A 27,453-nucleotide genomic window follows, 5' to 3' on the forward strand; every position below is an offset into this window, starting at 1 on the left:
CCACATGCGCGGAGAGACGCGCGTCTGCTGGAGTCTCGGGCTGAACTGAGGTGATTGCACTAAACGAGGCTCATTTGAGTTTTGGGCGCTGCTCGCTTGAATGAGCAGCCTGTGCGCATGCGCACTTCACGAGAGTACGACGCGGTCAAGTTAAGGTGACGTGATTCGCCAAGGCCGCAGCTTCAAGTGTATCGATTTATTCTTTATTGAAGAGTTGAGTAATTTACTGTAATGCAGGCTGTTTTGTTTTTTTACTAGGGACTGTGTAGGCAAAGAACAGCCCCCAGTCATGATTTCATTTAAATAATTTCACGATTGTCTAGTGATAACTAACAAACACAGTCCTCTCCATGAATGAATGCATGAACCTCGCGAATACAGCTGCAAGACGTGACGAACTCTTCTGACTCATCTGCCATATCTTATGGTGATGTATCCGAACTGTTAGTGAATTTCAAATCAACCCAAAACAACTTGAGGCAAACGCATAAGATAATAAAGCATTGCTCATTTTTATTTTTCAATACGACATTCCAAACGACATCTACTGACAGACAAACAGTTTTCAACCCAAACAAAAACATTTGAGAGTGATTCATTAATTATTAAAACAGAGCACAGATGCACATCCTGTTAGGACCAATATGCACCTGACCAGAAACAATTAGTGAAAACCATCTGCAATAATTGCATGCCAGTTAACATGAGGTCTAGTATGCAGCTGTATTATTGTGGTTTGTCAATTGATTTTGCCTTTGATAGTAAAATCACTTAATTAATGTGCATATGGTGCACCATAACACTATTTTTTAAAGGTAAAAGAGATTAGCATATAAATCAATGCATGGATCAGAGCACTTGTCAGATATATACAGCTAAGAACAAAACCCTTCACAATGAACATTCTTCAGCAGCACGTTATTAATTTCCAGTGTTTTAAAAACAAGTAAAATAAATAAATAATACCACTTAGAAATCAAGGAAAAGTACCTAAAGGCATTAGTGACAATGTAAAAACAACCCAGAGTTTAAGTATTGATAACAGTGCCTTACACTCGGAAAGAAGACAGACACAAAGGGAATTATTAGAATGAAAACAGAAGAGAGTGCATGCAGAAACAACAACATGCTTTGTTGACTATGGGCAATTAAGATTGGGGACTTGACTTCCTACATAATTTTGATATCCAGTGTCAAGTTAATGAATCGAAACACCAAACTCTCTGGGGAATTATTTGGATGTGGTTAGCACTGAGTGTTGAGAGTTAATGCAATACTTTTTTGTGAAACAATGATGCCATTTTTAATGACTCCATACAGCTAAATGCCCATTAAAATCAGTTTGCACTTTGCAGAGGACACCTTTGTTAACAGGGGGCCTCGTGTAGCGCTTAGATTCAAAGCGTTTATTTAGTAAAGAGGATCAGTGATGTGAAAGAACTATCACGCAGTCACATTCATAGACACAGAGGCTGACAATTAATTAAGTCCTTCAAAACACACAACAGAAAACTTGAAACAAAACAAGAAGAGAAAATTACCGGTTCTGTTTCTGCCCACTTGAAATTTACCAGTCACTTTAACAATACTGAAAAAAAAGAGTTTTAAAATAACATGTTTATCCCAAACCAAAGTACAAAAATGGCACGAAATACTTTTCTCTTTTCTCAATGTGCAAACATCATAAAACGTTTAGGATCATGTAAACAAACTTGACAGAAACATACCTCTTCTCTTCATAAGTCAACAGATCCACAGAGACACATCGCTGTTCAAAATATTCATATTTCGATGGATTCCTCTGATTTCAGACATTATTAAATGCATAAAAATGCTCCAGTGTGGAAAAAAAGAGAAAATAAATAAACCGCTGAAATGAAAGACCCAATCTTCCCAGCGTTTACCCACAACGCTCTCTCTAGTTTCTCACATGGCATCAAAATGGAAGCGATGGGCCTCTTGTCTCTTCTCCCGGTCATCTGCTTTCTGTAACACACAAACAATCAAAGTTTGCTACATGCTGTAACTTCACAGTCCTGACTGCAGAAGCTGCGTCTCGCACGGTAACCTGCCAGTGAGTTGAATGCAAACACAATACAATGGCATTTGATACACCAGGAGAGGAAAAGGACAGACACAAAGAGAGAGAGAGAGACAGACAGAGAACTCATTACACACACAATGGCACACTTTACCACGGCGAAATACCTCTGTGTGCGATTACAGATAGAGCCAACACCAGACACTTGCTGCCCGAGACTGATAATAACACACACTGCCAAGCCTGGAAAGTGAGCATGTGTGTGTGTGTGTGCTCAGTGATTATCCTGTCTCGGTGATGGCAAAAACGATGTCTATTCTCAGCTAGTATGAGTGACTCACACACCGGGTCCCTCTGTGAAACACTTGTGAATCGGCTCTCCTGTTCTATAAGGGTCACTTATAAGGATGTATTTTTAGCTTTAGGTTTGTCGCTTCCCACCTATTAACTGTGGAAAGCACATCGGTCATAAGCAAAATGGCAAATCAGTTAAGAAGGAAAAAAAGCAATGTGCCAGACAGATATAAGGGATTATTTTCCTTTTCAAAAGGACTTTATATCTCACAGACACATGCAAAAAAGCCTGAGGCTTTGACCGAGCGCTGTCAAGCCCTACGCTATCTGCTCAGGAGCATCCAGATTATATCTATTCACAAGACATACTGCTATATGTCGGATTTTTCCACATGATACGGTGCCGAGTCACATCAACATCACTATTCGCCGACTTTCATTGCCATAATTGAGGGTTGTAGTGCAAACACATACCTACGGGCTCATCCTCATTTCAGGTCCATTTAAGTGTGTTCAGTGAGTCACAGGCCAGTCACAGACTCATTGATTACTCTGTCATGAGCGCTCGACTTAATTACATAGTCAGTGATAAAAATAGCCCGTATGGTCCTTCAAGCTCAGGATTACTAAATAGCAATACTTGCAGTTGTAATTCCTCCAGCAGCAGCCTGTTAGTAATAGTACTGTAATAGTTTCTGTCAGATCAGCTGCCAGCTAGTTAATGATGCAACTTAACATGATTTCTAACACAGGCACAGTACCAAAGAAAGTTCAGTTTCCACAATTTTGTATTATGTTTTTGTTGCAGAAATGCACACTGAATTCCTCCGCCACACATTGGGTTTGACGTGTTCTCTCCAACATGTACACCTCAAGGTGCTGACATGCTTGAACATATATACTGTATGTACATAAAAACCAGGTACTGATGGAGCCGTAGGCAACATATAGTACAGGATCTATATACTGACAGGCTGACATTCACGTGACCCACACACATCCGCAGTCTCCCGCATGGAGGAGGATTAGACGCAGTCATGTTGCCTGCGAGGCAATTTTATAAAGACCTTTCCATGTTAAAATCATGTTCTCCAATTATAATTCAATAAACAGATCAATATTACATTATTTATTCAATTAAATTCCAGCGCCTGTCTTGCTGTACACTTGTCACATATTTATGGTTTTGTCTAAAATAGCAATATTAAAGTTGCCATGAAATGGACTTCACCCTATTTTATAAATGCTTCTTATTGTGAACAATTCATCTATGCTTGTTTCATAAAATAAATAAAATAAAATAATTGGCCTTCAAATATTTAATCATAACTGGATTTTCTGGTGAAACAACAGACTTCTCTAAACATTTCATCCACATAAACCCAACCCTTTCTTACAATTGATTGCAAGTTCACATTCAGATGTGCCTCCATCCAACAAAATCAGTTTTAATATATGCATGTCAAAATACGGAAAAAATAAGATTTGTCGCTACTTCTGTTTTCGGTTGCAACTGTAAAATTCTGGGCGACACCAAAATGTCAATGCTTATTTAATTTTATTTTACTGATAAATGAAATTCAGGCTTTTTTGGTACAAAAAAAGCATAATTAAATACCAAGTATAAACCCATTTCTAAAGGAAACACATGGGGCAACTGTATGTTTCTCGTTCTTTTGAGTAATTGAGATGGTGTAGCTCCTTTTGTCATTATAACCCAAAAATTCTATAAAAAAGAACAAAACCAAAAACCAAAAAAGAAAATGCTTTTTCTTGTAATCATGTCTTAACACAACTCTTCAGGCATTTCTTTAAGCGAGGACGTCTGCATGCAGGAAGACAAGGTGTGTTTCTGCCCCATGCAGACATGCAAATGATACAGAACACCTCAGTGCCTCATCTATTTGTGTCTTTCCCGCGACATTGAGCAGGATGACGAGAGGAGCCAGAGGCAAAAAGGAAATACGGCGTCTTATCTTCCTCTAATATCGTGCCCCTCCCACAGGGATGCAAATGGAACGGTCTGCAGAAATGGAGCAATCTGCTGAGTCCTCTCCAAATGCTATTTTCACAGGCACTACAGGTTGCCCTCTCTTATCTACTAAAGCCACTTCAATTACAAGCTGTCATGGGGGGCAATGAAGATGGAGGGCAGAGACAAAAAGAGAGCGAGAAAAACGCTTTGTATATCTGATGTTTTAAGCCATATCCAAAGAGAACATGCATTTTCATGAGGGGTCACATGTTGAAGTCAATCTGCACAACAGGACACAATGACAATATGCTTATCCTGAAATTCCATGCAAAAACATTTACTCAAATACAGCTCTATGACTAGAAGCAGGGCATGTTTGGGGAGCTGTGAGAGCATCAGTTTGTGCAGAGAAAAACCGGGCTGTGGAGCTTCTCTCAGACAGGCGGAGGGAAATGGGAAGCTTCCTGACCTTTTAATAGCTGAATAAGTGAGCAATGCTAATCGTCACCTGAACATGTGCATCAGGAAAGCCCATGCTCCATCAAGCAGTCATCAAGACGAGACAAAGAGCCAAAATACTCCCTCTCTAGGTCTTTCTTCAGCTTCTCTCTTCCCTTTTGTCAAATATATAATTGCAAGGCTGAGGAAGAGAGATATGGAGCCAGCATGTTATTTTAATGCAGTGTCAACTCCAATGAAGGTCGTGTTGTGGGAAGCACTTCCCTGAGCAGAGAGCAATTATGGTTTTCAGCGCGCATAATCAGGCACCGACAGCAGATGGCTTTGAGAGGACGCCAACACCAGAACAGCTCTTTACTCCTCGCACACATGCGCACTCAGAGCACCGCCAGGACCGGCATAACGCCTTTGAATACATGAACAGGCACTCTTAAAAGAATAAAAAGACAAAAAGGTGTCCCAATAAACACACCTGGGTGGGTAGCGGGCAGGTGAACGGGACAGAGTCAAAATAATGTTCTGTTTTTTTTATGTTTTCTAAAATGCATCCTGTCACAGTATCATGTGGTATACATTTGTAGATCTACAGGACCCTCCAAAAGTTTGGAAACTCCCTAGGCAAGGGTTTTGGGCAATGTTAACATTAACATAAGTCCTTATGGTTTTGTGACAACTTTGCACTAATAAGAAACAACACAAATTACAAAAATGTTTTGTTAACAAAAAAAGGAAATATATTCAGAACACAGAAAATCTACATAAAATCAACCTGATCTTAGCTGGTCTTTTAGTTTGGTCTTTTGGATGGTTTTAGAGAACCGATTCTCAACCAGAGAGCCAGGGCCTACTAGGGGGCCTCAAGATGACTTAAAATTACTCAAAATAAGAGAAAAAAAACAAGCTTTAAAAAGGGCAATAAAATGGAGAGTCAAATTGCTCTTAATATTTGGATATATAAAAAGTTACTCTGCAATGAAAATGTACATGGAGTTAATAACATTGAAAACCACTGTTTTAGATGGGGTTTTGGCATTTCTCTGCTGGTCAGTCTGGGAAACTTGGTCCCACTTTATATTAGGTGACCTTAACTACTTTGTACTTAAATTTAAATTAATAATTCGATACAATGCACTTATTGTGTACATACTGTCCAAGTTTTTATATTGTACTTATATTTTAAAAAATACCTGCATGTAATTATATATGTAAAACATTCAGTAAAAACATTCATAACTACACTGTCTCTTACATCTTAACCGTATCCCACCTCAATAGCAGCAGAAGTGTTCTGCAATACAATATGAACACTAAGGACATAGCAGTTGAGGCCACCTAATATAAAGTGGGACTGGAAACTCCGACTGAACACCATCTTGGCTAGGCTGATCTTGTTTTTTTCAGCAGAGAAATTCTAGAGCTATTTATAAACCAACTCTAAACTGAACGACTAGTCGGCTAATTGGTCTTAAGGAAAGATGGTTTCACATTTACCCCAATTGGACGTGTTTCTTGGGGAATGTTACATAAGATGTTCCTGCACTCAAAAACACTTCAAAACAGATTAGAACAGAATGCAGCGGTCTTTAAAAGTTGGACTATTTTAAACTTGAAATGCCATCTAAAAAAACAGCATGGGATGTGACGCAATAGTCAAAAATATCTGTCTGAATGTGTACAGCTGTAAGTTTTTTGAAAGAGTTACACCATGCAAACTGTCTAACGGCTAAAAGCCCAGTGCGGCACGCTAATTAAATTTTAGATCAACTCATCAACCTCAAAAATCTGTTGTGGGACAACTAGTTGATTAGCCGACTGTTTTGACCCATCCTGAGTGTTTAAAAGGAACAAATTCACACATTCAGAGGTACACATAACGTACACGAAAACAAACAATCACCTTCCCACACACAAAGACAAAAACTCCCGCGTTCACGTGCACAAACTCACACATAACACCCTGGAGGACATGTTGTGTGGGATAATGAGGAACAGATTTGATATGCTGAAAGGACAGAACAAAGCAATTAGCGGCATAGCAGTGTGTGTAGGGCACCCTCGGAGAGAGCCGGAGGGCAGGGCCACACACAGACACACCCATCTGCTCAGATCTTCATACACGCGTATAGAACAAAGACCAAGGGATGAGTCTGTGAGAGGCCACAATCCTTCGCTGCAGAAGGAAATGCAGATGTGCTTCAAGCACATCCACAGAAGAAATAGGGAATCTAGGAGCGAGTGAGGTACAATCGGGCTCAGATCAGAGCGAGAGAGGCTGAAAATAAAAGGATGAGATGTTCGTTCTCACCTTCTCCTTCCAGTGCAGTATCCCGATGATGACGAGAATAAAGACGCACACGCCAATCAGTGCTATCGCTGTCAATAAGACTATATTACTGGGGGTTAGGTAGAGCTTTGCACTCCAACTAGAAAAACAGACAGAAAGACAAAAGAAAACTTTTCAGATCACCGTCTTTAAAACTTTAAACATCATTCAAAACTCTGAAACGCATGTGAGAGAGCACATAAAGACATCACACCAAGCGAAACCTGTGTAGATCAACAAAATAGTGACATGCGGAGTTTACAGCACAGAAGAAAACTCTTATTAGCTCTGTGTACCTTCATGCATGAGCTTTAATATGATGATTCAAAGAACCCGAGAAAGCTAAATATAATCAGTCCTGATGCATTCTCTGACAAGCTGAAACATCAGGACATCAAGATGAGGCGCTTTAAATAACAGACTGAGAGCGAGAGTGCGAGAGGTGGAACGCTCTCCATTTACTGGAGAGAATGGAACGAGAGATGCTCTGTTTATCATTGTGAATTGTTTGAAAGCAAAACGGCAGCTGAAGGAGCCCAGGTGGGGCCTGTGGGGAATAGCGGGAAATCAAGTGATCTGCTCAGATATTTATGATAAAGATTGGCGGACAGCTTCATTAAGATACATTTCGGCTGTGCTGGTAAACACATTAAATATTAATGCCTTTTAATTACTTGAACAAGTTTATTATGCAAGTTTATTAAGTTTATTCTCTCTAATTGGCTGTGAGTTTGCATCTCTACTGGATATTAGTAAACGTAAGAACTATTTGTAAAGTGTCCACAGAAATGTTGTGAAATTTTTTTATTTATTGTAAAATGTAAAAGTTTTCTATGTAAAATTTATTTTTTCCTTACATTCATAGGGGACAAATGATAGTAATCAGTATATTGACCAAAATATTATTATTAATTTTTTATTCATCAATACTAAAAAAAGATAAATATAGTGTAAAAATCCTTAGTTACTTTTAACCGTGCTTACAGTATTGTTTATATAATTGGCTAGTAAATTTTTCCATAAATAAGTTAATTTCAGACTTTGAACAGATTTCCTACGAAATGCGCCGTTTTGAATCCAAATGTCATTTATGTGAATCGTCTAGATCCTAAGAGTTTTTTTTTTTGTGTGTGTGTGTGTGTGGGGGGGGGGGGGGGGGGGGGGGGGGTCTGGGCAGAGAGAGAGAGAGAGAGAAATTGCAAGCTCGTAGACAGGAGTGTGTTCGTCCCTTTCTTGCAGTGCCGATCCTAGACTTCCAGGGGCCCAACGCAAAACTTTGTCGCCTGGTGGGGGGTTGTGATGAAAGAATGGATGTAACACATTTGTCCGTGTATCACTCGGTCTCGAATTGAGCTTGCGGAAAGCGCTCGAGAAACAGTATCTCTTCTGCGGCTCGGTAAGCTTTCAAGCTTTCAACTGTACGGCATTCACGTTACATGATTTGGCTGATTTTTACGTAGAGAGGGTGACAGCGCACCACATTAAAAGAAATGACCATTCATGCTTTAATAACCGCTGGCCAAATTCAAAAACGAAAATAAAATAAAATTCTTGTTTTTTTTTCTCTTCACGTCAATACTTGTTACAGTGTTTTGAATTGATTTGAATTTATTGATTATGACTATGATAAGTAATTCTCTCATTGTTACTTCGATACCTGTTCCGGGGACTACGTCATGTGATAAACTCTGTGTGTTTGTAAATTGACACCCTGATGAAGGCGAGTTAGCCGCAACACGTCGGTTCACAAATGTTTTTTTAAATTCTAAAGCCATGTGAATAAAGGCTTTTTAATTTTTTCACACTACTCGAGTGCCTTAAAATTAAAACAGCTTTGAGAGTAAGGAGGCCCCCTGGTGTTTCGGGGCCCTACGCAGCTTGTATATTCTGCGTATAGGGAGGATCGGCTCTGCTTTCTCGGTTCGACTTGAAGCAGCACCGCGCAGACAGACCGCTGTATGACATCAAAGCACCGTTGTCTTTGATGTTAAACGCCAACCGGTCTGCGCGCTGCTACTTCAAATCGAATACACCTCATCTCACAAGCTGATCCGCATGTAAACATGTCGTTGGTGTGGAACTTCTTCATCGTGAGTGAGGCAGACACAAACTTTGCGATTTGTAATGCAATATTGACTGTGTTTGCTCAAGTGACAAAGTTTCAATCAAAGCCACAGCAGAACTGTTTTGTGTCTCCGAGCAACACAGCAGTGTTTCCTTACTGAATGAATCCACGTTTTTGAATGAATCAAGTGAGTCAATGATTCAGTAAGATAGTAGTCACTTGCCTTGTTTTTGAATGAATCAGCCATTTGAATGAATGACTAATGACTCGCTCATTAAAACAGTCATTTACCGCCATCTACTGGTGGTTTGGTTTCATTTTTAAAATGATTGCATTTTTCCCAACATTTTTAACTTGTATGTTCAAAAATATTTAAAACATTAATCTTATAAAATTATTTATGCATCTGAAATTTTGTGGTGTAAATGCATTTATGGCACCTCAGCTTCATTAAACCAGAGGTCCCCAAACACCGGGTCGCGACCCACTACTGGGCCGTGGAAGAATTCCTATCGGGTCACGAGAACGTTCTGGAGAAAATGTGTATAGATATGATGCTCTGTTATTTATGGTGCGTAAATGATTGCTCTAATTATTCTGTATTTTCGTTGTATGCTATTGATATGGAGTTGCAACTTGACGATTTCATGTTAAATTAGTAAATAAAAGATTGCTTTGATCTGTCATATAGGCTTAAACGGATCGCAGTTGATCCGTGATATACGGGCCAGCGCTCACAAGAATAGAGACATTGTCAGACAGCGTGGCATACCAATTTGTTTCCTCTTTCATGTATCCTTGTGTTTAAGATACATATGCATGGGGGTTTGCGGTTACGTCACAATACTGGAAATATTTCTGTTTTAAACCATGAAGGCGAGCCGATGGATATCACACAAGATGTATGCCGGTGAACGTCTTAACTTCTGTCATACAGAAAGTGAAAGTAAAAAAAACGCTGCATTAACAGAGCATATTCTCTCAGAGACGACAAGAGATGAATCTACTTCAACATGTGCTGATAACAGTGAATAGACCTGTTTTAAAGACCCCACTCACAACACACCCATTCAATGTGCTTTTTTTACTTGAAGCATATATTGTCTTTTTCCTTTATTTTGTTGTCAGAGTGCACCAGAACGCTTCATTTTCATGTTAAATTCTCAAAAAATTTATTCTGGAGGAGGTGCCCCAGACTCCCCTACAAGGGTTAAATTACGAACTAAGTCACCTTTTGACTTCTTGTGAGTTTGCAGGTATGTTAAGTATGTGTGTGGTCCAGGTACTACCTGCATTGTGGGGACCAAATGTCCCTACAAGAATAGTAAAACCTGAAATTTTTCATGTTGTGGGGACAAAATTATGAGCATCATCATACTAAATTATTAGTATTATTATTTTTTGAAAATGTAAAAACAAGATTGTTTTCTGTAATGGTTTTATGGTTAGAGGATAGAAATTAAAGTCTGTACAGTATAAAAATTGTGTCTAAGGAAAGTTCTTATAAAACACAAAACCCAGAGTGTGTGTGTGTACCTGCGAGGGTCATTCTGTGGGTATGGTATAACGATGAGCTGGGAGTTAGGAATGATAGCGGTCCATTCCTGTTTCCTCACGTCCTGCAGGAGAAAGAATATGATGGAAGAGAGAGAGAACAAGCGCAAAAAATATTAGTACCATTGCCTTTATGGAAATTACAGCACATTCAATTTCTGCAGCTGTCCTCTGGCAAACATGCACTTGAGCTGATGTGCCTGGAAGACGGGGGAATTTGATGGAGGTTGTATTATTGTATAATTGGACATTATTGAAGTAAGGGGTCTTAACGGAGAAGAGGGCATGTTAAACATGTCTATCTTTAGTCATCATTAAATACATAATGGCTGATACACTTTTCCAACATCCCTTGTCACCCAATTTAGCCCACATTTAGACTGTTTAACTAAAGTTTTACAAGCTAGAGGGAGAGCTACACTTCAGTTGCTGATATTCTCAGCGTGAAGTGAAGCTTCTGTGCTATTACTGAAGCGAGCAAGAGCGATGAGTCCAATCAGAGAATTCAGCATCACTTTAAAGTGCAGATGAGTAGGTGGGAAGCCATTTGCAGGCAGGTGATCAAAGCTACACAAAACAAGTTTTAAAAATATCTGTGAAGTTCAACTCTGTTACCTCAAACTGGCTACAACCCAATCAAATACTTCAGCCGCTAACCCCATGATGTTCGCTTCAAATACTCTACGCAGGCCAACTGAATTGCTAATTTATCAAATATTTACTCTGTTCTTAGAGCGATACTAATAACAATTAAGCACTGACAAAAATAACACGGGAGAGCCAATGAAAACAGCCTTTTCCATTCGTGTTGAAATAAGTCTTTCAGCAGGAGAAACCGGCATAATTTTCAGTGCATCACGCAGTTAATAAGCCTCCAAACATGAAGCAGCATCAACAGTCGTCTATTCCCCCAGCTATTTGCAAAAAAGTTCATTAGAGGAAGGGAAATCTCTGGAAGCTTTAATGTATCATGAAGACAGTACCTCTATCAATTACAAAGGTAATTTTCCCTCTTCAACTTGTTTCTCGACAGCAATTAATAGCAAACATTAAATCCGTCTTTTTGAGGGAATCCTCCAGGGGTACAGATTTTAATTTCCGACAACACATTTATCATAACTCAACATTACGGTATGTGCGTGAACACGCATGGTTGAGGAAGAGTGTGGGTTCTGAACTAGATATTTTTAGCGTTTGTCTTTAGTGAGTATGGATGAGGCTTGCAAATGGAAGGGATGGGGTGGTTTTCGGTCTCCCTGTAGGGAGTCAAGGCTGTGCTTACTGCGGAGGTCAACCGTGGGCACCGACGAAAAGACAAAGATGTGTTATAGTCAAAGAGGCTCTACTGCTGCTCTGAGCATTACAAAGGGAGGGCAGCTCAAGCCCACACATTTAAGAGTTAAGGTCTCTGCACACTGAGTCCGAAATTTTCGCATGCGTTTTTTCGCATTCGCAATCTTAAAAATTCGTCACGCACAGAGACCTTGCACACTGAGTCCGATGCGTTTTAATTAATCCGTTGCGAAAAAATTCGCAAAACTATACAAAATGTCTTTAAGTAGTGAGGATGATTTTGTTGTCCTCTCTCTTTTTAAAAAAAGAAAAAGAAAAAGGAAATATTGGGTCCATCCAATCCTTAGATTGCGCAGAGAGGAAGGTTCCACCTCCTTATCAAAGAGCAGCGGGATTATCTCGAGAGATTCAAAGTTTATTTCAGGATGTCAATGCCTCAGTTTGATACTTTGCTAGCGATACTGAGTCCACATAATAAAAAGACCACCAATTTCCGTGAACAATTTATCCTGAACAGAGACTGTCTGAGGTATGGACACACACACACACACACACACACACACACACACACACACCCACCGAACTGCGGCATCGGAAAGGTGCGCGCCAGGCATAAAAAATAGGCTACAGCAGTTCTTTATATTCTGTATTCCGCAATTTGTTTGTCATAAAGTGCTCTGTGCTGCAAGACGAAGTGTATTAATTTGTCTGACACTGTTTTGGCTTTCGCTTGTACGGTGGCTCTGAATTGTCAAAACACCTTCTCAAAGCATCTCAAAATGCTTTATACGGATGCGAATAATGCAAAAAAATCGAACCTGATCCGAATTTTTTTTTGACGGACGAAAATTTCGGAGGCAGTGTGCAAACGTGATTGACAAAACGGGAGGTCGTATTTATTTTTCAACGTGCGAAAATTTCGGACGAAAAATTCGGACTCAGTGTGCAATGGCCTTTACAGTAACCGACAGGCCCTGGCCTTACGATTATGCAACAGAGAGAACGCAATGTTTGTTTTTGTTTTTTTAATAGATGGAGGATATTGCAAATTTAAAGATATGAGATGATATAACTTAATTTAAGAGTGCAACTGTCTAATATGTGGGAAAAACAAAGATTTTACTGCTTATGCTGACTGTTCAATGCAAGATCAAGCAAAATTAGTTTTCCTTTAATTTATGGTTTACTTGTTATATTGTAATTACACAAATAAGTAATATTAATTAACAAGATGCACTTACTCTATGGTTAGGATTAGGGTTTGGTTTAGGGTTAGTTACATATAATTTACTGTTATTAGTACATGTAACGTGCAACAAGGACACTTATCCAAGTGTCACCCAAATGTTTCAAGTTCAATATAATAAAATGAAGCTCTGATTCTGCAAAATTGAGCCATGTGTTTTTCCACAATGTTCTTCTGACGTGGTAATTTATGTTGTTGAGAGATTAGAGATATGAAAATGATAGAGATGGCTGAGCCGCTTTCCCTTCTCCACATGAGCTCTGAGAGTACAGAGACTGGAGCTGTCAGCAGGAACTGTAGGTATGCTGTATAGAAACATTCAGCTGTATCAGAAAAACCACCACATATGCAGAGCCTTTGTGAGGAAATTCTCTGGCAAAGTCTCTCATTCCCTCCAGTGTTTGTAGGATACAAAAAACTACTTTAGTTCAAATAAAAACTGTAATGAATATGCAATTAATCACATATATCAATATTTGCTGAGAAAAGCCCTCAAATCCAGATAGTGTAGCAGAAGAATAAAAATCAAACAAAAAGCACCTTTAGAAATCTATATATCGTACTATTTCCAAATGCTAGACGAACATTTTTCAGCCGTTGTGTTGTGTCTTGTTTTTCCAGTGTCTTGCATCATAAGCACTGAATTTGAAAGACAACTCGTCAGGTTAAAAACAGTTCAACTTTTATAAAGCGTGCCTCAAGACTCCTGTGTTCGATTTAATTCTGTTCTGTGCTTCATGCAAGCTGTGTGAACATTTCTCAGTAAGTGTGGTTTGATAAAGACCTCTGTTTAGCTCACTGACAGCAGAGGAAGCCGACGTCTTAAATTTAAATGAGCAGCACTGGGGGAATTCTAGAAGAAGAGGGGGGAGGGAGAGATTTCAAATCGCACTTCTTCAACTAAAACCGGACAGGGACGATGGGGAAAAAAGAAACACCATGATAATTTGAAAACCTGGAAATGATAGCGAGATGTAAGCACCGTCTTGGCTATATATCTTTATAACCGTCTATAAACAAGAAATATATATACAATGTAGGATATACTGTATATATATTAGTCACACTTTATTTTAAGGTCCAATTCTCGCAATTAACAAACTATTAACTCTGACTTTTGTCTCAATAAACTCCTAATTTGCTGCTTATTAATAGTTAGTAAGGTAGTTGTAAAGTTTAGGTATTGGTAGGATTAGGGATGTAGAATATGTGCTTTATAAATATGTTCAATATGTTCATAACAGGCATGCTAATAAGCATCTAGTTAATAGTGAGAACTGGTCCCTATTCTAAAGTGTTACCTATATATTCCTATATAGGAAACACTGGGTCTAACATACTAAATATAGTATGTCAGACACAATGTTTCTGTTTTCAGACACAGAAAAAGAGCAGATTGAAGTAAACCAGGCCATCTGCATGCTCTTCCTCTCCCGGGTCCTTTCTACCCATGATTCCTTCCCTGCTCCCTCCATATGGCGAGTGTCTGTGAGCATGTGTGAGTAGGTATGTCTGTACCTTCCCTCCAGGGGGGCGGGGGATGCCCACAAACAGGTGATCCAGGAAGTTGGCGCTGCGCCCCAGACCGAGCACAGTGTAGGGCAGCTGGAGCGCGAGATGAGCCGACTGGCTGAGCTGCCCCGCTGCAGAGAGACAGGGGATGTGTGAGGAGGAATTGTAAGAGGGAGAGAGTGGGATTGAGGATGGAGGAGTGAGAGGTGAAAGAGAGAACAGCCGAGTGTGAGGGGGAGGGAAGCATAAGGTATGAAACAGGACATGAACAGGTGAGGGACGGGGGAGGAGAAGATGAAAGAGGAGAAAACAGAAGAAATAGTTGCCATTAGTGTCATCCATAAATAAGGCTTGTTATAATAAGAGATCTCAGCATATGAAGGACTCTTGCTCAGATCCTCATGAGCTTTAAATCAACCTCAACAAACCACTTTCTTCTGTGGAACACAAAAGAAGATATTTTGAAAAATGTTCAATGGTCACCAAAACTCTTCAGAAACCTTCAGAATACATTCTGTTTCACAGGAAAAAGAAAGAAAGGTTTGAAATAGGGGTGAGCGATATGGTAAAAATATCATATCACGATTTCACGATTTTATCCCGATTCTTTGTCATGTTGGTTTTACTATTTTGTCTGAGCAGTACAGCCAAACTAATTTCCCTATTATAAAGACAAAGCCTGTCAAGGTAACCAAATATAAAAAAGAATGGTGCATATTTAGGCCAAAGTGGGTGAAGATAAAAATCTGTGTCATTATTTTATATTTATTATTAAAAAATAAGAACAAAGATACACATTACAAATACACATAATATACAAATAAAACAAACAGTGCTTTATTATCAGGTACAATAGGCATATTTAGCATATTTTTGTGTTTTGTTGTTTTACCATCAAAGAATACAAATTCTGTCACCTGTCTGTCAATTCTGTCAGTGTTTTATATATATATATACCATCATTTACTCACTCAAAATTAGTTTTAAACTTGAATGAGTTTCTTTCTTCTGCTGAACATACATGCTCTTTTGAAGAACGTGGAAAACCAAACAGTTGCTGATCCACAGTGACTTCCATAGTATTTGTTTTCCTACTATCAAAGTCAGTGTGGACCAGCAACTGTTTGGTTACCCACGTTCTTCAAAATATCTTCTTTTGTGTTCAGCAATTAAATTCATACAGGTTTGGGACAACATGTGAGTGAGTAAATAATGACAGAAATTAAATTTTAGGGCGAACTATCCCTTTAATGACAGTCGGCTGCATGTTTAGTACTGTCCCTTTAAGTTTAAGACCTGCACGCATCTAATAAACAGGCACCCATCCGTTTCTCTTTCAACTGTTTACTTTCATTGTAGACATAACCAACTGAGTCTATATGTAAACCTTGTGTGTTTTGACAGTATTAGCTCAAAAGATAACTTAGTCAGGCGCTGTTAGACAGGCGTTTTAGTGCGCGCGATTCAGACGAATGAAAAGCTTAAAGGGTAACTAAACCCCTGGTCAGAGCCTAACTCCACCCACTGGCAATATTTGAAAAATGCTGGAAAAGTGGGCAGAGCCCAGCGGAGATGGAGGGGACGAACCGAGGGCGGGGCTAAGCAGGGGGCGTGCACCTGAGACCCGCAGTGACGGATTGATTGATTGACATTTTTATCATCCACGATCAAAAATCGTCATATCGCACACCCCTAAACAAAATGAATAAAATGACGGTATTTACAATTTTCATTTTTGGCTGATCTATCCTTTTAAAGACGCAGCAAGTTTTTGTTTTGCAGACTAATATGACGGTGGTCTTTAAACGAACACCTGTTGAAGTGGCTGTAGCATCAGGCAAAAACAAATGCTTTTAGTTACTGATGCCACTGTAGCATTTTGTCAATTATGAAACAATTATTCTTCATTCTGACAGTGTCAGACAGGAATAAACTATACAGTAAACATATTAATAGATAATAAATAATAAACACTTATTTTAAATTATAATAATATTTCACAATATTTCTGCATTTAGTGTAGAGACTTCTTTCAAAAACATTAAAAAGTCTTCTGAACAGTTGTAACGGTCTGTGGTTGTAGATGAAAAGGCGCTTGACGAAGGCATAAACAAAAGTAGGTATCTTTAATGAACAGCATCAACTCACTTTGACAATATGTTAACTCAAGATCAGACAAACACAAAGGCAGAACTGAGGACTTATAAAGGGGCTGGAACAAACGAGAAAACAAGATAATTGAATCAAACACAGGTGATGCATATAACTAATTAACAGAACTAGGTCAGAAACTAAAACAGGAAGAACCAAATAAGGACAAAAAGGAAACTAAACAAACAGTTCTGTTACAGATATCGCCCCCCTCCCGGAAGGTGCGTCCCGCACCGTAACAGTAACATCGGGGAGGGGGGGGCGGGCGTCCTGGAGGCTGGAGCAGGACCAGGATAGGACAGGGAAGCCTCCAGGACTGATTAGGAGCCTTGGGAGACCATGTCAGGACTGGAGATTCGGGAGGCCATGGCGGATCTGGAGACTCGGGAGTCCATGGTGGATCCGGAGCCTTAGGAGGCCATGGCAGGACTGGAGATTCGGGAGACCATGGCGGATCTGGAGACTCGGGAGTCCATGGCGGATCAGGGGCCTTGGAAGGCCATGATGGATCTGGGTCCTTGGACGACCATGGCGGATCTGGGTCCTCGGGCGGCCTTGGCGGATTGGGGTCCTCGGGCGGCCTCGGCGGATCTGGATCCTCGGGCGGCCATGGCGGGACGGGGTCCTCGGGAGGCCATGGCGGATCGGGGTCCTCGGGAGGCCATGATGGATCTGGGTCCTTTGTGGCCTTGGCCTTTGGCCTGGCCACACAAACTGCGGCTATATGGCCCCCCCCCAAACATTTCTTTGGGAAAGTTCCCCTCTGGGGGCCACATTGGAGGAGCGGGTTCTTGGGGGCGCTCTGGAGGAGTGGGCGCTGGAGGGCGCTCTGGAGGAGCGGGCGCTTGGGGGCGCTCTGGAGGAGCGGGCGCTTGGGGGCGCTCTGGAGGAGCGGGCGCTTGGGGGTGCTCGGGAGGAGCGGGCACTTGAGGGCGCTCTGGAGGAGCGGGCACTTGAGGGCGCTCTGGAGGAGCGGGCATTTGAGGGCGCTCTTGCAGCGCGGATTCAAAGGGGCACTCTTGTAGCGCGGACATTAGAGGGCGCTCTTGCAGCGCGGACATTAGAGGGCGCTCTTGCAGCGCGGACATTAGAGGGCGCGCTTGCAGCGCGGACATTAGAGGGCGCTCTTGCAGCGCGGACATTAGAGGGCGCTCTTGCAGCGCGGACATTAGAGGGCGCTCTTGCAGCGCGGACATTAGAGGGCGCTCTTGCAGCGCGGACATTAGAGGGCGCTCTTGCAGCGCGGACTTTAGAGGGCGCACGGGAGGCGCGGGGCTGGACGGGACCCGCGGGAACTCAGGTGGGCTGGACGGGACCCGCGGGAACTCAGGTGGGCTGGACGGGACCAGCGGGAACTCAGGTGGGCTGGACGGGACCAGCGGGAACTCAGGTGGGCTGGACGGGACCATCATCGCCGTAAACGGCGTAACGTTCATCGCCTGTTGCGGCGGTATCCTCCTCGCCGCCGGCGGAACATTCATCGCCGTGGGTAGGGCTCCGGCTCGGGGTAGGAGGCTCTCCAAACACCGGATGATCGCTTCTCTCCAGTCGAGGTCGGAGGTGTCTGGGAGCTCTCGCTGCTGGTGGAAATTGAGCCCGAGCCGGAGCAGCATCTTGATGGTTCCCCCGTCAAGAGAGCTGGCGAGGGCAAGAGGCGCAAAAGCCAACACAAAACTTGCTGGGTCCCGGTTGGCGTAAGCCAAATCAAAAAACTGCGCGAGCTCGCCCATCTTCTGTTTAGAGGTCTGATCTTCTGTAACGGTCTGTGGTTGTAGATGAAAAGGCACTGGACGAAGGCATAAACAAAAGTAGGTATCTTTAATGAACAGCATCAACTCAGTTCGACAATATGTTAACTCAAGATCAGACAAACACAAAGGCAGAACTGAGGACTTATAAAGGGGCTGGAACAAACGAGAAAACAAGATAATTGAATCAAACACAGGTGATGCATATAACTAATTAACAGAACTAGGTCAGAAACTAAAACAGGAAGAACCAAATAAGGACAAAAAGGAAACTAAACAAACAGTTCTGTTACAACAGTAGTGTATTATAATTTCAAAGTCATTATCCACCAATAAGTGAACTGAAGTGTTGTGACCAGATCATTTAAGTAGGAGTTGAATCGGGTAAGTTTGATTAACGAATCAGATCAAGCGACAGAGCGGTTTGTTCAGGAATCCCTGAAGTTTTCACTAAAAACTGCTGCTGTACATAAAAAAAAGAATCTTAATATATCTCTTGTGAAAATAACAGCATACAGGTTTTAAAAACATCATGAAAGCAAGTAAATAAATAATGACAGAACTCATTTATAAGTGTACTATCCCTTTAAGTATTAAGAAAGAACATTAACCCTGGCTACGGTGACCCTGCGTTTTCTCCAAAGAGAGAATTTTTACAAAACAAGAACTGCGAAAGCATTGAACATTGAGAAATCTGCTACACAAGAACATGAGTGCAAACCTTAACACAGACATGAACAAAACTAAATCTTTCTTTGAAGAACACACGCCTGTGCTATTTGGATTTGTAATAGCCCAAACTGTGAAAATCACACAAATACAGTATAAACAGTAAATTGGTTTGTAAAATCGAATTTTTCATGATTTTGGTCAAAGGACACTTGAACTAAATCTGAGCTAACTGATGGAGCACTTTGTGTGTGTCCTGCTGAAGTACACACAGTCCTCAACCAGGGAAAGGTCAGTTCATTGCTCATGTGTCATGTGTCTGACTTAATGATGCCATTAAAGAGAAGAACAATTAGATGTGTATAAGCTGATTTCCCATTATGCATCAGAGAGAAGAGAGAGAGAGAGACAGAGAACAAGGGTCTCCTAATAATTTCCCTTTGGCACATAATAGCAGTACTGGAATTCTGGATGCAATCTGAGGATCAATTAGACAGACAGAAAATGTAGAGCGGATCTCACTGACCAGGAACAGATCATTAGTTAATATAAAACAAAACAAAACAAAACAAGCAAAACAAGAATTATCTTTTGTAGTCTTGCTCTAGTAGTGTTTGTGTATTGCATTCAGTCAGAATTTTAAGCCCATAATGAGATGTCCTTCAGTGGTTTTTATTGAAGGACATTTTTTAATAAATGAAAAAAAAAAGTTTAATTAATAACAATTAATATATTTTTCTCTACCCACTATTAGTAATGCTCATAAATGCTGAATTTATTTGACCAAAAATGCAGTACAAAAAAAATTAAATTTAAATGAAAAGAATGGTTTCCTATTTCAATATATTTTTAATGTAATGTATTCCTTTGTAAGCAAAGCTGAATTTTCAGCAGCTGTTATTTCAGTCCTTGGCATCACATAAACCTTCAGAAATCATTATTATTAATACGTTGATTTGGTGCTCAAATCATTCTGATTATCATCAATGTTGAAAACGGTTGTGCTTTTTAATATTTTTGTGAAAATTATAGCATATTTTTCAAGATTCTTTGACGAACAAAGTTCAAATGAACAGCATTTATTTGAAATAGAAAGTATCTAAATGATAAATGTCTTTACTGTTTGTTTTTTTGACTGATTTCATGCATCCTTGCTGAATAAAAGTATTAATTTCTTCCAAAAAAAAAAGATTTGGTATAAATCTAAAGAACAACATTTTAATTAAAATTAATTAATTGAAGTTTTGAACAGAATATTTTACAATCAATATCATTTCAAAGCAGTGTTACATTTTTTTTGTTAAACATATTTAATAAAAAAATTGAAAAATTAACAAATACATTAAATACAGTTTGAAAAGCCCTCTCCAGTTGTCTCAAGTCTTCCATGGACCCCCTGCAATCCCTCTGAGGGTCCCTACATGCCAGGGGTTCAATGTCGTTTAGATGAGGGTTTGTAGTAGTAGGGAAACCACATGCACATGCACACACATATGAGCGACAGCATCCACAAAACAAAGAGGACTGAGATTCAGCTAGCCGGGCACAAGCTGATGTGCAAGACAAGCTAATAGAGCTGTAGCTCGCCTCCTACACACACACCTACTCACATGCTCACTCAACCACAGTCCGCACAAGTGCAAGGGCACATATTCTCTCTAACTACAACTGTAGGACCATTTCGGTAGAGGATGTACTCTAATGCATGTAAGGCAAAAAGAGAGAAAATAGCTTCAATCTGACAAATAACAGGCAGGTGGAAAGCATTCTGGAGAGTGAGTGGGAAAAAGGTGAAATAGTTTACAAGTGTATCTGTCTCCAACTTTAAAAAATGGACCTGCTAACCATTATACATTTCATAAGCAGATGGACAGAACATGACACAGTATATTAGTAGCAAACATTGACTGAAAGCAGATTCTGGTGTTCACACAAACAACACTTTCAGCCTAAACCCATCTCCCCAAGCAAACCTGTTTGTTAAATGATATTGGGTCTAGCGTCGCTATAGAAACCATTCTTTGCCCTGTCGATTGGGCGCTTGTGGAGCGATAAAAGAAACAAATGGTGGCGATGCTGCCTGGGCCTGAGGGATTAGAGAGGTTAGAGAGGAACAGCCGCTCACCGAGCCGAAGAGCCAAAATGGCGGCTTGATCCAGACACTGATTTGTGTGTAGCGACACGTGTCTGCTCTGAGGGAGATAAGTGGAGTCTTCCAGATGCCCCCAGCAGCATTTCAATCTTATCACGCTACCATCACAGAAAACAGCGGAGCGAAAATTTGGCCACTCAAAGCCAGAATGACATCAAAGTGCGGAGAGAGGGGAAGAGGAAGAACCTGGAACAACTGAATGACTCAAAAAGACAAAATGTTCGCATAAAGTTTTTTGTAAGCAGACCTCACAGAGAGTCCAATGTCAAATTGCAGTCAATCTCACCGCAATTATGAATACATGAATAATTTTTTTTTTAAAAAGAAAGAACAGATATATAAGGACAATCACAGTACAATATTTTTGACTCAGCAGACTGGAATTTAAAAAGATGTTAAAAGAGAGTTGTCATGCAGACTGCATGAGGGAAAAATGGACTTGGTGAGTAGGCCTTACAACATTTTGAGGTCAAATATATTCTGTGTGCACATTATATGTAAATATTGCTCCCCTATAGCCCTATAAAAATAAATAAATAAAAAAAAGTATAAAAGACGAACCATATTCCAAAAAGAGCAAACTGATGACTCACTTATATTACATATATACATATATATGTATATACATATATATATATATATACACACATATACATATACATATATATATATATATATATACACACACACACACATATATACATTTGTATATATATATACACATATATACATACAATTGTGTTTAATTATTAAATTTTATGTAAAAAACAAAATTATTATTATTATTTTTATGATGATGAGGATGTATGGAAATGGATATCTAACTTGCTAAAGATCACATTTAACACTGTTATTAAAATGTTAGTGTTTTTTTTTAGCTTGTTTTTTAACATAAGTATTATAACACTTATCAATTTATTGTTACACAATGCATTTAAATTCGGTTATAATTATTTCCGACATGATATAATGTATTACAATGCTATTAAATCCCAAACCCACCTAAACCAAAGTGACAAACAGACACGTCATTAAGTCCGAACCTACCAAGAGACCTAGAGAGCAGCGCTTACAATACAAAACCTGTTTTGCAGAGCTGAATGATAGTCCAAATACATTAAAACACATTATATGTAACCAGTATAAACAGAAAAGGTAGAAAATGGGAAACCAACACAAATAATTTGCAGTCCAAGTAAATCATATTTGCAGTGTGAAACCTCAGAAAGTTGGAAGGTGTGCAACATCTTGCCATTAGAAAAATGGCAGCAACTGAAAAAAGACACCATACATGTAAACTACTTTTCCTTAGTGATCCCTGTGACTCTAAAATCTGATATTCAAAGTTATGTTGATATGCAAAATTAATTTTATATTCAAAGTTTTGTTGTAATTTATTTCTCTATTGTGTGTGTGTGTATTTGCAATGATTACTAATGCATGGCCAACATATAGTTCTGTTTATCACACCTATACAGCAGCTTTGAATCTTCAATCTTGTAAGAGCAAGACAGAAAGAGAGCCAGCAAGAGTGTTAATTATAGAAGAAAGAACTGCATTAGGTCAGATGTCTCTCTCTCTATATGTGCACTGAACATAATGAAAGGACTTCAAGCTGTCCTAGCGGAAAAAAGGTGGCGTTCAGATCAATTACTGAGAAAAGAGGCTCCAACAAAGGTCATTATCACAGTCATTCTCTCTATCGCTCTTCATGGGGAGGAAGCAGATGATACAGTATATGTGATGAGTGTGAATGTGCGTTCTTCGTGATTTTGATGGATTGAAGTGATAACCAGAGACAGCGAGCAGAGATCCTCTCATTTGCTCCATCAACATGATGATCCAGATTACAATCATAAAGATATACACTCACCTAAAGGATTATTAGGAACACCATACTAATACTGTGTTTGACCCCCTTTCGCCTTCAGAACTGCCTTAATTCTATGTGGCATTGATTCAACAAGGTGCTGAAAGCATTCTTTAGAAATGTTGGCCCATATTGATAGGATAGCATCTTGCAGTTGATGGAGATTTGTGGGATGCACATCCAGGGCACGAAGCTCCCGTTCCACCACATCCCAAAGATGCTCTATTGGGTTGAGATCTGGTGACTGTGGGGGCCATTTTAGTACAGTGAACTCATTGTCATGTTCAAGAAACCAATTTGAAATGATTCGAGCTTTGTGACATGGTGCATTATCCTGCTGGAAGTAGCCATCAGAGGATGGGTACATGGTGGTCATAAAGGGGATGGACATGGTCAGAAACAATGCTCAGGTAGGACGTGGCATTTAAACGATGCCCAATTGGCACTAAGGGGCCTAAAGTGTGCCAAGAAAACATCCCCCACACCATTACACCACCACCACCAGCCTGCACAGTGGTAGCAAGGCATGACGGATCCATGTTCTCATTCTGTTTACACCAAATTCTGACTCTACCATCTGAATGCCTCAACAGAAATCGAGACTCATCAGACCAGGCAACATTTTTCCAGTCTTCAACCGTCCAATTTTGGTGACGTCGTGCAAATTGTAGCCTCTTTTTCCTATTTGTAGTGGAGATGAGTGGTACCCAGTGGGGTCTTCTGCTGTTGTAGCCCATCCGCCTCAAGGTTGTGCGTGTTGTGGCTTCACAAATGCTTTGCTGCATACCTCGGTTGTAACGAGTGGTTATTTCAGTCAAAGTTGCTCGTCTATCAGCTTGAATCAGTCGGCCCATTCTCCTCTGACCTCTAGCATCAACAAGGCATTTTCGCCCACAGGACTGCCGCATACTGGATGTTTTTCCCTTTTCACACCATTCTTTGTAAACCCTAGAAATGGTTGTGCGTGAAAATCCCAGTAACTGAGCAGATTGTGAAATACTCAGACCGGCCCGTCTGGCACCAACAACCATGCCACGCTCAAAATTGCTTAAATCACCTTTCTTTCCCATTCTGACATTCAGTTTGGAGTTCAGGAGATTGTCTTGACCAGGACCACACCCCTAAATGCATTGAAGCAACTGCCATGTGATTGGTTGATTAGATAATTGCATTAATGAGAAATTGAACAGGTGTTCCTAATAATCCTTTAGGCGAGTGTATGTACTTGTGGTTGTCACGAGCATGTCTACTTATATTTTAAGGCTGCGGGATTTAAAACAGAGTGTTTTCTGATCACAAGAGACATTGAAAAAGACGGCAGGAAAGAGAGGATAATCTTGTTGGCTTGTGAATGGGTGGGGGTCTATATTTGCTCTGGGAGATTCAGAAAGGAACAAAAGCTGTGATCAATACTAATCGTACCTCTCAATCCAGCTGCAGGCTAAACTATACTTCACGGCACATATGAGAGCGTGAATGAGGAAGAAGAGAGAGAGGAAGATGGTGAATGGGCTCGAGAGACATTAGGCTTTACCTAAATGTGTGAGAGACCGAGACAATAAGATTCTTGTCATTTTGGAAATAAGCAAGCCCACACAGAATCTGTACCTGCAGAATAATTCAAATAATTCTATGGAACGGTGTAATTCCTTCACTAAGTTCTAGAAATCTTCTCTTATTAAACTGAGTGGGGACCAAACTCTTAGGCAAAACTGTTTATATTTCACTTTTTTCTTTTCTTTCTTTCCTTTTTTCTCTTTTTTGTTTAATTTAAGATTTATTAAGGAGTATTAGGTGAATAATTTGAATAAAAAAAGTTTAACTGAAAAATCATTGTTGATGTGTCCTTTAATGACTCCTCAATTAAAAATATAGATTTTATTTCTTCAGCATGAAAATGAATTAATAAACAAAACTATAAGTGAAAAAAGAAAAATACAGTTATTTCACACTAAACAAAGGCACAGCTAAATGTATCATTCAATATAATGGGTTTTTGAGGCAATTGTTATTTAAATTTCAATTAAAAACTGCTATAAAACAATTTTACAAGCAATTCAAGTTTTAATGGTAACACTTTAGATTAGGGAACACATTCACTATTAAACTAAGAGTCTTCCTTAATAAACTTCTGATTTGCTGATAATTGATAGGAAGTAAGGTAGCTGCTGTAGTAGTCATGTCTATAGAATAAGGCATTACTATGTGCTTTATCAGTACTAATACACAACTAGTCTCAGCCTCAGAAGTCACGCCCACGGACCGCTGGCTGAACGTCTGATGCATATGGCACACAAAAGTGGAAACACTTCAGGAGTTTTGAAGTCGTCATCTGATTGGTTGAATTATGCAGGATTTCCAGGAGACGTGTGTGTCACATTCTTTACCGTTTCGCCTGGAAACAAAGATGCCATGACACCAAACAACCTCTCGAAACAAGAAAGCCATCGTGTTTACAACTCTGATGACGAGCACTTATCAGGATCAACTAAATGCTGGATTTTCCATAGTATGTGAAATATTTAAAGTTCGCGGCATAGAATCTTTAAAATGCGTCCGAGAGTTTTATTGTGGCGACATTTCCACTCCCCAAAACGTGACGCTGATGAAACGAACTGTGATTGGTTGTTTGACATGTCGGTCAAACGGCCTCATGGGCAGGCCTTGGCCAATGAAAGCTGCCATGCATTCCAGACCTTCAGCCGTCAGTCTGAAGGTCTGGCTACGCGAGACTAGTACACAACCAATAAGTAATATGCATGGTAATAAGCAAATAGTTAATAGAGAATAGTGTTACTTAATCTATGGTATTACCATTTTAATTGGGTCACAATGCAAATTATAACAAACATTTTAAATTTGACTGATTTAAATGTCAATGACAGCTACCAAAAACAGAGTGGAAATCTGTTTAACATATCTGATCTAGCTTAAAATCAGTCTGCAGAACTCTGCAGATATTCCTCCCTAAAATCAATGAAGAGAATGCTAAAAAGTGAGCAGATTCTATCTGTGCCTGAATATGAATGTGCAGGGCATGTAAGAGTGTGTGTCCCTCACTGTGATGATTCAGAGGGGCTGTTCATTATACACAGCACATTCATTTGGCTAATTAATGAGTACAGTCTCAAGCCCCATATTGATCTGCATCTTCTTCTCGTTCTGCGTCAGCCTCCCCTCTCCCTCCTCGTGTCTGCCTCCAAACTTCACCTTTTTCTGCTCACATTCTCTCTGTTTAATTACAACTCTCATTTATTAGCTTAGTACTGCAAGGGTCAGTCCAATTATACAGGCATGAAAACAAAACCCTCTGAAGTACCTTATCATTCCTGATATGATTTGAGAGGATGCCCCTCACCTCACCCTCTACAAATGCACATTTACCTACAGGCTATAGAAATATTCATACATAAATTCCCACTCAGACGTTAAAAAATGATTAAAAAGAAGAAAACAAATGCAGTTGATGCTAAATTTAATACACACAATATATTTTGTGTTATATAGTTTTTGTATTAAAATATTTTAATTTGTGATGATACACAACATTTTTAATTGGTAGACTAATGAATTTGTCACAGGTTGTTTGAAGCACAGTCCTAATTAACTTGTAATTGGTCTGAAGAATATTTCTTGCTGGAAGAGATGTTAGCTTAGAAAATGTAGGTTGCTCCTCAATTAAGCCAATTGAGAAAACACAGTGTAATTTGTTTGGTTTAGTCGACTCGGTTGAGTTCAGATAATTTAATAGCAAGATAACTCTTGTTGGGAGTTTAAGCTGATTTAAAAGGGAGTTATTTTCAATGATCCAGTTAAAGCAAGTATTTTTCTAGTTATTTTAAACTGTTATCAGGACAGCACATGAACAATGTTGCCCTTCATGGAATCTGAGGTTACTTTGTCCTCAGTTACTTTGTCTTCAAATAGAGAGAGGGAGAGCAAGTGCAGACAGCAGCAGAAATACTGCCGTCCTCATGTCCTGAGCTCCAGTCTAAATGTGCAATAAGTCTTGCTGTGCTGTGTTTCATTACTGGCCAATGAGAGCCTGAGGGAATAAGGACCCTAATACAACCTGGCCTGTTCTCCACTCCGCGTACAACA

The 27,453-nt window shown here is 39.9% G+C and overlaps 1 protein-coding gene across 2 annotated transcripts in view; it reads right to left on the bottom strand.

Moving 5' to 3' along the window:
- Window positions 1–489: 489 nt before the first annotated feature.
- The window catches only part of LOC306872603 (T-cell immunomodulatory protein-like), a 151,095-nt gene continuing 124,131 nt past the window's right edge, over window positions 490–27,453 (bottom strand). For both annotated transcript variants that reach the window (XM_079421227.1, XM_079421226.1), the window contains exons 15-18: window positions 14,769–14,893; window positions 10,694–10,776; window positions 7,075–7,192; window positions 490–1,986 (exon numbers count right to left, since the gene is read on the bottom strand). In XM_079421227.1, coding sequence (XP_079277353.1) covers window positions 1,927–1,986; window positions 7,075–7,192; window positions 10,694–10,776; window positions 14,769–14,893 — 386 coding nt within the window. In that variant the 3' untranslated portion in view covers window positions 490–1,926. The remainder of the gene's footprint in view (window positions 1,987–7,074; window positions 7,193–10,693; window positions 10,777–14,768; window positions 14,894–27,453) is intronic.

Source organism: Barbus barbus (genome assembly GCF_936440315.1).
Source record: "Barbus barbus genome assembly, chromosome: 1".
Lineage (NCBI taxonomy): Eukaryota > Metazoa > Chordata > Actinopteri > Cypriniformes > Cyprinidae > Barbus > Barbus barbus.